The sequence below is a fragment of the Sceloporus occidentalis genome, unplaced genomic scaffold, assembly GCF_023333645.1.
Source record: "Sceloporus occidentalis isolate IW3139 unplaced genomic scaffold, rSceOcc1.0.p SCAF_1, whole genome shotgun sequence".
NCBI classification, from domain to species: Eukaryota; Metazoa; Chordata; class Lepidosauria; order Squamata; family Phrynosomatidae; genus Sceloporus; species Sceloporus occidentalis.
In genome coordinates, this window is record NW_028316981.1 from 187,146,688 (window position 1) to 187,159,086 (window position 12,399).

The 12,399-nt window shown below is 43.5% G+C and overlaps 2 protein-coding genes across 4 annotated transcripts in view; one reads left to right on the forward strand and one right to left on the reverse strand.

Moving 5' to 3' along the window:
* The first annotated feature begins 1,982 nt into the window (after positions 1–1,982).
* Positions 1,983–8,357, forward strand: LOC149323085 (kinetochore protein Spc24-like). Its single transcript, XM_089487109.1, has 7 exons — positions 1,983–2,160; positions 3,923–4,114; positions 4,511–4,701; positions 5,472–5,473; positions 5,916–6,014; positions 7,963–8,039; positions 8,139–8,357. The coding sequence occupies exons 2-7, from the start codon at positions 3,943–3,945 to the stop codon at positions 8,243–8,245; spliced, it is 648 nt and encodes a 215-aa protein (XP_089343235.1). The 5' UTR covers positions 1,983–2,160; positions 3,923–3,942; the 3' UTR covers positions 8,246–8,357.
* Positions 8,358–8,383: 26 nt separating this feature from the next.
* KEAP1 (kelch like ECH associated protein 1) overlaps positions 8,384–12,399 on the reverse strand; it is a 38,913-nt gene continuing 34,897 nt past the window's right edge. For all 3 annotated transcript variants that reach the window (XM_089487093.1, XM_089487101.1, XM_089487096.1), the window contains one exon: positions 8,384–9,375. In XM_089487093.1, coding sequence (XP_089343219.1) covers positions 9,209–9,375 — 167 coding nt within the window. In that variant the 3' untranslated portion in view covers positions 8,384–9,208. The remainder of the gene's footprint in view (positions 9,376–12,399) is intronic.

Here is a 12,399-nt window from a genome sequence, read left to right on the forward strand (position 1 = left end):
CTATGAGATAGCTCTGGTGCCACAACAAACTACAAATCCCAGGACTCCATAGGATGGAGCCATGACTGTTAAATTGTGCACTGTGGCAGGAATGTAGGCTGGCATCTCAGCCAGTTTTCATCTGTGACTAGTTGCATTATCTGTTTAGTTACATTATCTGTTATTGGCTGGCCAAAAAGGTGTCATTCCTTTGTGGATTTTGCTTTATAAAAATGCACCAGACATTAATAAGGTGGACAGAAATGTTCAAGTAGTATACAGTATATCTTTTTCTCTACATCCTCCAATTCATGCCAATTTGTTTAGGGTTAGTGTTGAGTTATGCTTCTTTATTTTCTACTCTTTACTGTTTGTTGTTGTTAACTGGTCTTGAGTCAATGTTGATTCATGGCGACTCTGTGGATGAGGCATCTCCAAAACTCCCTATCATCCACTGCTCTGCTTAGGTCTTGCTTAGGTCTCCTTAACAGAGTCCATCCATCTACCATGAGGCCTTCTTCTCTTTTTCTTCCCTCCACTTTTCCCAGCATTATTGTCTTTTCCAATGAGTCCTTCCTTCTCATGATGGCAGCTTCAGATTTGACATCTCAGCTTCCAGGAAGATTTCTGGCTTGATCTGATCTAAAACCCATTTGTTTGTCCTTTTGGCTGTCCATGGGATCCTCAGCGCTCTTCTCCAGCATCACATCTCAAAAGAATTGATGTTCTTCCTATCTTCTTTCTTAAGGCCCCAGCTCTCACATCCATACATGGTAATAATAGGGAATACAATGGCTTGTATAATTCTGACTTTTGTGCTCAGTTCTATATAAGTTGACCATATAGGTAGATTACCAGCTCACAACATAGCCAAAATATGAGTATTAGTGGATAGTAAACATACACAAGAGGAAGAGAAGAGAAACATATAAGATTAAATTAGTAAGATTTTTATGTAATAGAAGGAGTAACATTGGCTGCATCCGCACTACAGAAATAATGCAGTTTGACACCTCTTTAACTATCATGGCTCAATGCTGTAGAGTCCTGGGAATTGTATTTTCTTGTGGCTCCAGAGCTCTTTGACAGAGAAGGCTAAAAGTATCACAAAAGTACACTTCCCAGAATTCCATAGCATTGAGCTGTGGCAATTAAAGTGGTGTCAGACTGGATTATTTCTGCAGTATGGATGTGTGTGTGTATATACACGACATAACTATATATAAGTTAAAGAGATAGGGTGATAGCATGCAGCCTTTTCTGACCCCCCCCCTTGCCACTTGAGAACCATTCTGTTTCTCCATTTCTCTTTACTACTACTAAATAGATATAATTAATTAAATCGAATTAAATTCTGTTTTCCATCCTGGCCAATGGAAACACAAAAGAGGTCCATTTATTGGACTAGGGGTCTATGGCCCTTCTGATGCTGCGAAACGGCGCCCTCTGGTGCCTATTCGCCGTTACAGCAACCATTCTTTTTAAAAAGGCGCGAAATTTCCTCTCCCCGCTACACACCCTCCGCTTTCTGGAATAGGAGAGGCACGCATGCGCAGTAAATCGGGAAAGGGGGGCGGGGGAGACAGGCTGGTTGAAAACAAGCGCTGACGGCCGTGCGCATGCGTATTGATGGAAGAGGCTGGCCTCCATTGGCTTGGGGAACCATAAATCTATGAAAATTAGAGTGATACAAGAATGTTTCAATTGAGAGACGCTGAAAACCGTCTTTACTCATAGTTCTCTCTGGGCCTTGTTGTTGTTATTGTTGTGTGCCTTCAATTCGTTTCTGACTTATGGCGACCCTGAGCCTGAGGTGAAGCTATCATGGGCAAGTTTCTTCAGAGGGAGTTTGCTGTGGCCATCCCCTGAGGAGGCTGAGAGAGTGTGACTTGCTCAGGCTGAGCCAGTATTTGAACCCTGGTCTCCACTCTGGTTCTCTTTGTGATATATGCAATGGTGTGTGTGTGTGTGACTCTACACTTTTCATATCTCTACGTCCTGGAAAGGTTGGCCGTTGGAGGCAGGGTTGGCGCTGCTGATGCTGCTGCGCGAGCGGATACGTGCCGCGTCTCGACCAATCAGCGTCTAGGAAGCCTCGGCGGCGACCAATCAGGTGGCTTATCCTCACCAGGTTGAAGTGGCGCCTTGTTGGAATCTTCTGAGCGAAGAAAGCGGTGCTGGGTGAGTGAGTGAAAGGGGCTGTAGAGGTCCAAGAGTGCTCCTGAGCATGTGCAGAGTGATTTATTTTTGTTCATGTAACTCCTGCTTCTCATTCTCCCCTTGTTTGCAGGGGGAAGGTCACAAAAGGGCCAAAGCTAACAAAATGAGATTCAACAGAGAGAAATGTAAGGGCATTATATAGGAGATACACACACACACACACACACACACACACTATAGATATAGGATGAGGGACACCTGGCTTAGATGCCTTTAAGGAGGCACTTAAGACCGATCTCTTCCGGTAGGCGTATCCACTCAATAGAAGTATAGTGTCTAGATCAAGGGAAGCCATAGTGCCACTGTATTCTGCTTTGGTCAAGCTCCACCTGGAATACTGTGTCCAGTTCTGGGCCCCACAATTTAAAAAGGATGTGGAGAAACTGGAGCCATGTGTCCAAAGGAGGGGGACGAAAATGGTGAAGGGTCTGGAAACCATGCCCTATGAGGAATGACTTAGGGAGCTGGGGATATTTAGCCTGGGGAAGAGAAGGTTAAGAGGTGATATGATAGCCCTGTTCAAATATTTGAAGGGATGTCATATTGAGGAGGGAGCAAGCTTGTTTTCTGCTGCTCCAGAGACTAGGACCCAGAACAATGGATACAAGCTGCAGGAAAAGAGATTCCAGCTCAACATTAGGAGGAACTTCCTGACAGTAAGGGCTGTTGGACAGTGGAACACTCTCCTTCCTTTGAGTGTAGTGGAGTCTCCTTCCTCAGAGGTCTTTAAGCAAAGGCTGGATGGACATCTGTCAATAGGGGTGCTTTGATTTAGATTTCCTGCATGGCAGAAGGTGGTTGGACTGGATGGCCCTTGCGGTCTCTTCCAACTCAATGATCCTATGATTCTAGGTACCTTTGATTAGGAGCAAAACAGCTTTCTTGGCTTGTGGCAACTATGACCCTTGGCACAGTGACTCTTGGTCAGACTGAAACAAAATAAAACTTGCTAGAATACTGCCCTTATTGGGAAAAGGAAGAGATCTTGGCCATGTGTTTGTGCTGATTCACTCTTTATAGGCAAATTACACTGCATTGCATGTAAGCTGGTATTTATGTTCCCAAGTACACTCATCCCTCCATATTTGCAGGTTTAATATTTGCAGATTTGATTATTCACGGATTTGATTAATATGTTCTCTCTAGGAATATCTAGGTCCCCCAGCGCAACTCTGTGTTCAGTTTTAACCAAAAGTCTCAGTGAAGGATCTAGAGATTCCTAGAGAGAATGCTCTACTAGGCCTTTGTAGCTCCGCCAGCGCAGTTCTATGGTCAGTGTCTGTTGGATGTTGACCACAGAGTAGCACTGGAGGACCTACAGATTCCTAGAGGTGTCCTATTAGTTAAAAACATGGCGTTGCTGTTATTTTCCATATTCACAGGGGTCTGTGCCCCTAACCCTAGCAAATATGGAGGGACAAGTGTACTATGAAGTCTGAAGGGAATATTGTGTCAGGCATTGATCACATGCTGCTTTTTGTTGCTTTGTTTTGTAAAAATGGAGTTGTTCTGCATTGGCTGTCCCTGCTGGGGACTGTTAGAAACGCCAGAGCAAGCTGCTATGGCCTGTCTGATCTATAATCTGCCTTTTCAAGGGACATATATATCTGTTTTACTGCTCTGAGGGTGGCAACTGGGCAGAGGTTCACCCACTCACTGGTAACTGTTGGGGATTGCATATAGCAAAGAATTCCCATGACAGGTTCAGGTTCTTCTCCCTTAGCTTTGGTACACTGACCCACAATGGCTGGCCTCAGTGAGCGAATACAAGATATGGAAAAAGTGAGCAAGGAGCTGCTGAAACTGATGGCAGAAGGCAAGGCGGTGGAGAAACTGAAGGACAACCTCTCCAAACAGGAGCAGATGATTGACAAACTGCTGGATACTCGGAAGACCACAAAACAGTTGATTAAAGGTACATCTTGCACTAGTAAAGCCTTAAAAACTAGCAAGGCACAGGGTCCTTGGGCAAACTAATGGGAGAATCTGACTGGGGTAAATGGACTCTACAGCATCAGATGTTCATAAGCCATTGTGGAATCTTAGCCACCCGATTGGTGCCAATGATCAGGACGTGATGGGATGGGAATAGAGGAAATTGGGCTTGCTGGAGGGAACTGGTGCCTTGCCCCTACCCCTACCCCCCATAATTGCTCACCTCTTGTTTAGGGCTTTAAAGGTCATGGCCAAGCCCAAGTGGGAGATGGGATTGTGAAATCTTGTTGGCTTGTCCTGTTGGGTATAGTGCAAGAAACTCATAAACACCACTGTGGCACCCTAACAAAACACATACAGCTCTCCTTTCCTGCAGAACTCATGGCCACTGAGGAGAAGGCAGCCCAGAAACTTTATGATAGGGAACAAGAACTGAAGGAGACTCTCCAAAAGCTGCAGAAAATTGAAGATGAATTGCTTCAGGCGAACGAGAAGGATGCCACACTGAGGAACAGCACCAAATATCCTTCCATGTCTCCATCTGATACTAAACTAGATGTTTTCCTGGTGGGTGTTCAGTCCCTTAAAACATTTCATCCCATTTAGATTGTGCCATCATGGTGCTAAAGCCCTGCGGTAACTTTGGCAGGGCAAAGTTTTTCACTGATGCCATTTGATAAGAGAGGATGCTGCTACTTGCATCTAGCAGTCCTGTGTGAATTAGTCTGGGGGCTTTATCTTGGGTTGGTTCACACAGCCAGGATTCAATTTTGCTATTCCAACCTTTCCCCTGTAAATAAGAACATCCAGAGTCTTTGAGTTCTGTGCTTTTGATAATTGATCTTTTATTACTGCAATTCTTGAGCGCCTTCCCCAAAACAAGGAAGGAAAACAATGATTGTTTTTACAGAGGCCTGGGCTTCCCTTTCACTCCCCTTTTAACCAGAAGAGCTAGAGGTCCCTGTGGAGCTGATACTTTGAATGCAGATGGTCCTATGTTTGGATCTTGGGTAGCTTGCCTGGGAAATGTGTCCACTTGGGAAGGCACAGCCACTCAGACCAGACAATAATCCCAAACCTTGAATTGCTCCAGATTAATGGAGCAATTCTTTACACAAACTACCAATAAATGCCCATTATTGGCAGTTGGTAGCCTCTGTGTCAGATGCAGTGAATTTGTTCCGGGTTTTATTTAAACCAACTATCCTTGCTGTTGAGTATATTCTGGGGATATTTTTCAGCTGTGCCACCACTTATCCTGAGTTAAATTCAAATCAAACAGACTACTTGCTGATGATTCTTGTAACTTTTCAACTCGCTGAGCCTGGTTAGTTAAGGGGTGGGCAACCATGGTCCTCCCAATGTTGTTGGTCTACAATTTCCATCAGCCCCCAGTGGGGGATGATGGAAATTGTACTGCAGCATCATCTGAGTTGGTCACAGTTGCCCATTGCCAGATTAATCCCTTAAAGAATAACAGCTTAAACCAATGCTGGCCAGCCCAAACTGGAACTGAGGAAAGTGTTTTTTCTCATTCATTTGCCTCAAGTGTGAAGAATATTTCAGTTTTTGTACTTGGTTTAGATTTCTAGTATGCTATGTTGGAATCAGAAGGGTGCTTCTGGAGACCCTGTTACGCATTCAGATCCCAATAGAAGCCCCTCCTGGTGCCACTGCCCAGGGCCTGGACAACTATTGTCCTCCATGCTCTGTCAACTTATTGAAATGAATACTGTCAGTTTGGGGGAATTAATCAGCAACAAAGTTCCTTTACTCACAAGACATACTGAGCTGAAGAAACAGCTGGAGGCATTGAGAGAAGAGATCAGGCAGCAAGAGAGAAATGCAGCTGAAAATGTTGACGCGTCTATGTCAGCTACGTAAGTAAAGACCTCTCCTTGCTCATCTCCCCCCTGCCCATGGCAACTGCTGGGAAACAGGCTGAGGAAGGTTGGCTGTTACGAGGCATACTCATTAACATGGAAGTATCGGACCCGTGTACAAAGGGAGTCATGTTAATCCAGAAAGCACTTTTGGTGCATTTATACTGAAGTCCACATCTAGAGGCTAGCTACCTAAAACTAGAGCACCTCTTGATGGGGAGATTTTTTGCAAAGCTTTGGAAATTTACTGTTTGGATTACAGTTGCCAGAGCATGAGGATTCTGCAGTTGCAATAAAAAATAAATAAATTTTCTAAGCTCTGCATTTCTGCCACTCTTTTTTCTTACTGTATCATGTGGAATGCTGGCTAAGCAAATAGTTGGAAGGTCCCTGGTTCATATTTCTCTTCTACCATGAACTTATAAAACAGTTTGTAAGAAGTCACTCAGTCTAAGTTCCTCATATTAACAATATGATGGGAATAGCACCAATTTACCTTATAGGCTTGTTTCAAGGCTTACAGGTAATGAAAACAAAGTATTTTGAGCCCTTGTGAACCTGTACACATTTTGTTTTAGTTGTGTGAAATCACACAAGAGGGAAAACAAACTAGTCACACTACGAGTAGGCTGGAGGGCACAATGCAGATAACACTGTTGGATGCAGAAAGCCTGGAATACTTTTCCCAGCACTTTAAAATATGGCAGAGGTGGTATTCCAGGGATATGTTTGTGAGATATTTAGCCTTCCTTGTCAGAGAATCTGATGCCCCACTAAATTACAAATCCCAGAATTCAATCGCATTGAGCCATGGAAAATAAAGTGATGCCAAACTGCTAAGTTTCTGCAGTGTGGCAGCAGCTTAGTCAGAGTTTGTGGCTGCTTTGTAATTTCAGTTTCTGCTGAGTAAAGCTTAAGTTACCAGTCATATGGATCTACATGGAGTGTCTGATAATGACCTAAGACATTAAATACAACCCTCATTCTGGCTGTAGATATGCATGAAGTGGTGGGGTTTCCCTCCTTGGATGTCTTTAAACAGGCTGGATGGCCATTTGTTGGGTATGCTTTGATTGAGAGTTCCTGCATGGCAGGGGGTTGGATTGGATGGCCCTTGTGGTCTCTTCCAACTCTAGGATTCTATGATTCTATTACTGAGTAAGTTAGAACAGCTGTCTGACCAGAGATGTGAAGGCTCACAGAAAAAATCATTTTTCTCTTTTTTTCTGAAGCCATTTTTCCTAGAAAAAATAAATATGGATGATGACAAATTCATTCTTTTAAAATGATCAATAATATATTTATTCATTTCTAAGAACTATGTAGCAAGTAAAGCCAGAGTGGTGGTAATGGTTTGAACATTGGGCTACAACTCTGGAGGCTAGGGTTTGAATCCCCCACTCATCCATGGAAACCCACTGGGCGACCTAGGGCAAATCACACCCTCTCAGCCTCAGAAGGCAAAGGCAAATTCTTTTCAGAACAAATCCTGTCAAGAAAACTTTATGGTAGGTTCGCCTGAGGCTTTCCATAAGTCAGAAACAACTTGAAGGCACAACAACAATGTAGACTTTTAGGTGAAACAGGAATAATTTCCCCACATGGCTTCAAAATGTCTGGTAATTTTATACAGTCGGCCCGTCTTATACACTGATTTTTTATACACAGATTTAAGCATACACGGATTGAAAATGTTCCAAAAAGTATAAATTTACCTTGATTTTCCATTTTTTATAAGGGACACCATTTTGCTATGTCATTATATGTAATGGGACTTGAGCATACACGGATTTTGTTATACACGGGGGATCTTGGAACCAAACCCCAGCGTATAACAAGGCTCCACTGTATCTCCAAGTCTGATTGAGGATAAGGCAGACTGTGGGAAAGTTACTTTTCAAGCTCTAGCTTATGGTAGACTCATACTTTCAACTATGTCTTGCAGGTACCTTGTACATCTTTATTACCAGATCTGCCACATTGACTGGGACTATTCCTGTGATCCATCTGTGATTAAAGGAAGTATCCTTACACTGTGGACAAAGAGGTCATTGCTGGGAGGGGCATGTGTACAGACAGACACAGATATATGTTTCCCTTAACTGTTTTTTTTTTACTCAGCCCATTATGGACCTGACATTGCCCAGTCTATCAACCTTGACAGTACCCAACACTCCCGTTGTTTTATTAGTGATCACTTGTGGAATCTGGTGAATACGTCCTGGTGAATGAAGTGCTCCCTGGGAAACATAAGCAGATGTGTGGTGGATGTTCCTAGAGACAGTGAGACATTAAGTACTAGCCTTTTATTTCCCTATTGCTTCTGTATTCTAGAAAGGTTTATTTGAATAAATACAATGAAACCATTTTTAGTACTAACCACAAAAAAGTTTTTTATTCATGTGAGAAGTGTAATTCAAAAAACCAAGTTATCTTTGCCCCAGGAAGTCTGCTGGGAGGCTGTGCCACTGATGGGTAAGAAAAATCAATGCAGGTTGAGTGCTTTCCCGCAGCTTAATACAAAAGCTTAGGGCAGAGCCCATTTCAACCACTGCCTCTTGTTGGTTTATATTCACTTATCTGCAGATCATTAGTCCCAGAAGAACAACCCATAACAGATCCTGGACCTCCCAGCTTTGTTTGTTTGTTCACCCTGACAAATTTTCCAGGAATGTGTCAGTGGCAACAGGATAAAGAAAGAATTTCAGACACATCCAAAATTGAATTGGTTGTCAAAACGTCTGCACGACACAGATTTTAAAATAAGCAAGGAATGGTCTATGTAGAAGATACTCCCACTCATCCATTCAAGAGATTCCTTAGTTAGACTATTCCTTGCCAATCTACTGATTGGCAAGATCAGAAGAGACGTGTGCCATGAGCATCAGTTCCTCTTCTGCAGTTCTTGTAAGACGTGTTCCTTCTTAGTTGTTGCCTCATTGCCTAAGCTCAGAACTAAGCTAGGCCAAGTTGGAGAGGCAGCAATAAATCAGCTAAAGCACAGAATAGGAGGTGCTCGTTTCCACAATTAACTCACAGACAGTTCAGACTGGAGCTTGAAATTTCACCTGTCCTTGGCACTTTTCCTTGATTCTGGCAGAACAGGCCTTGGCATGTCATAATACTGAATCCGCTCCAATATCCTTTCCTTCCTCCATCTTAAGGGAAACTCGGCGCAACCTTTACTGCCCTTAACAATGGCACTGCTCCTCGTCAGTCTGCTTGCAACATGGCTCCATTGTGATAGCCACTCCCACACCGCTACGACCTGAAGTCATGTGGGTTACCTCTTTCCAAGTATCAGTGGCGGGGTCATAACATTCAACACTATCTAGGAAGGTCTGGCCATCATAGCCACCTGCAAAAGAGAAAAAACAGCAGTTAACACAGCGCGTAACTGAGGCCAGCAGTTTGGGCAAATAGAACTGCTGATGAGTCAAAATGTGGGCTAGACCAGTGCTGCTCAGGCTATGTGATGGCAGGCACCAACAGTCATGAATACTTAACCAACAGTTATGCATTTATAACCTCTATATATACATGATTCCCTACACAGCCTCTAATTTAAGGGCTACATAGGGACCATGAAAATCCCCCGCAAGCCTATACTGGTAAGCAGCTGCTGGGATTGATTGGGTGAGTGGTTCTGTTTCCCTATCAATCAAGATGCAACTGCCTGATATTCCCACCTCACTCGTGCAAGAAATCCAACATGGTGTATGTGTGTGTGACAGTCCTTCTGCATTGTGTACCTCACTCATGGGAAGGGGTGGTAATGTCTGGCAGCCACTTCTTGATCAACAGGAGAATAGACCCCTGTTGATCTTAGCAGCTGCTAACCAGTAAATGGGGTTGTGGGGTAGGAAAGATCTGGCCGAAATCCATTACGTAACACCATAGCTATGGAGTACTTGTAATGGTTACAGAGAATTCCGCTGTTTTCCCCCCCCAGTGTAAGGCACTAGATCCCAACTGAAGCTAATCAGGGTCAATTCTGAGTAGTACCTGGATGGGAACGCTACAGGCAAAACCATCTCTGAGTATGCCTGGCTTAAGACTGCCTTCTGGCTGTGCAGCCAAATCTCTGTAGGCATAGCTGTTAAGTAAAAGGAATAAATGAAGAACTGTATTGTGTTGAATCAAACCAAAGGTAAATCTAGTATTCCAGTGTTCTATTCATACAGTGGCCAACCAAAGGTCTCAGGGAAATCACCAGCAGCATACAAGGGTGGCAGCAGCCTCCTGCAGGTGCTCTTCAGCCACTGTCTCTGGTATTAGAATCTAGACTAGGTAGTGTATATAATGTTCTTTCTTAGTGGTTTGAGTATTGGATTAGGATTCTTGAGACCAGGGTTTGAATCCTGCTCAGCCACAGCAACCCACTGGGCAACCTTGGGCAAGTCACATACTCAGCCCCAAGGAAAGCAAAGGCAAACTCATTCTCGCCAAGAAAACCATGCAAGTTGCAAACAACTTGAAGGCACACAAGAACAATAAATATACAGATACCACTAATAGGCTTGTACTTGATTGAGACACACAGACTGACATCTTATGTGACTTACCTGCATGTAACTACAGTTTACATGTGCATGAGTTCCATTTTAGATGGGGCGCAGAAGGCGCATTTGCTCTCATGCTCCAAAAACATCCCACTGTTCAGTAGTTTTTAACTCCCAGCAGGGACTCATTATTACTAGTGTTGGAATGTATATATGTGATGGCGATTCAGACCCTAAAGAAACGTCTCCTCTGAGGACCCTGGGGAAGGTGGGTGTACTCCATTTGAAAAATGAATCCTCATTTCCCCCCTGCCTTGGACATGATAGCAGCAAGGAAGCCTCTCAGGGCTTTACAGCTGCCAACTAGTGGGAAGACAAGGAACTTGGCCACAGAGATTATTTGGTTCATGTTTACCCCTACCTGCAGAGCTGTGACCATCTGCAACTCACATCAACCCTAGCTGCCAAGATTATCCTATATTATAATTTTTTGTGCGTTTTTCGGGCTATGTGGCCATGTTCCAGAAAAGTTTCTTCCTGACGTTTCGCCAGCATCTGCGGCGAAGGACTTGGGTATATATAATGTGTGAGTCCTTTCCATGCAAACATTCTCTGAAGATGCCAGCCACAGATGCTGGCAAAACATCAGGAAGAAACTTTTCTGGAACATGGCCAAATAGCCCGAAAAACCCACAAAAAACTATGGATGTAAGTAATCTGTTCTGGTGCCTCAGAGGGCATGTTGTCCTTTCTGAGCAAGCTCAAAACAAGAAGGTAGCAAGAAAATCTAAGTCAGTGATGGTGAACCTTTTAGAGGCTGAGTGCCCAAACTGCAACCCAAAACCCACTTATTTATTGCAAAGTGCCATGTCCCTCTGACTTTCTAGTAACAAACACTGTCAAACTCTGTGCTGGGGCGCTGGCACATGTGCCCACAGAGAGGGCTCTGAGTGCCACCTCTGGCACGCGTGCCATAGGTTCGCCATCACTGATCTAAGTGTTTTCCTTTACCTGAAAAATGGTTTGATCCACCTATGTTTGCCAAGAATTAACTCACACTTGAGGTTGCAACTTGGACAGATAATTCCTGATAACACTGACTCAATGCAGTTGCTTTGTGCAATGAGGCAAAGGTTATGTTTTCGAATGCAAACAACAGGGGAATTGTGCCACCTCTGTCAAATGTTCAGTCAACATATGTGATTCCCAAACTCTGGTGTTCTTGGAGTTTTGGACTTCAGCTCCCAGAATCCCAGACTACTGGCTAAGATGACTGAGGCTTCTGGGAGCTGAAGTCCAAAATACCTGGAGGACCAGAGTTTGGGAATCAGGTGAAAGGCATATGAACAACTGCTCATTGGTTTTGAGTACATATCCTGAAAGTGCTGCTTTTTTGGGTGCTTCATCATACAGATGAACTGAACTTCCATCTGCATAATTTCCCATCTTCTAACCCCTCTAGTATCAAAATCTACACATTAACAGTGTAGGTGCCACCCATAATTTACCAATTGTGGTCCCAGTCAACTTTACGACAGATAAGGATATTCTGCCAATTTCTCAGTGGCACAGTCAGCAGAAAATTATCAATTGATACTGGATGTGCGAATCCATCCAAGATCAGAAGTTGTAACTAATTTAATATTCTGTGAATTTCTTGTGTTTGATTTTGCATCCAGTTATAGTTCTATTTAATAAACATTTTCTAAGAAACTTAAGTTTTATCCTGGTATATTAAAGTAAGAAAATAGCAGCTCTTTGTTGCAAGTAATGCTTGTTCATTGCTATTTATGTCACTCAGAATATTTGGTGGAGGAGGTGGGCTGGACAGTGAAATTAAGAAAGAACAGCTCATGTGGAATTTGCACCAATTCCACATC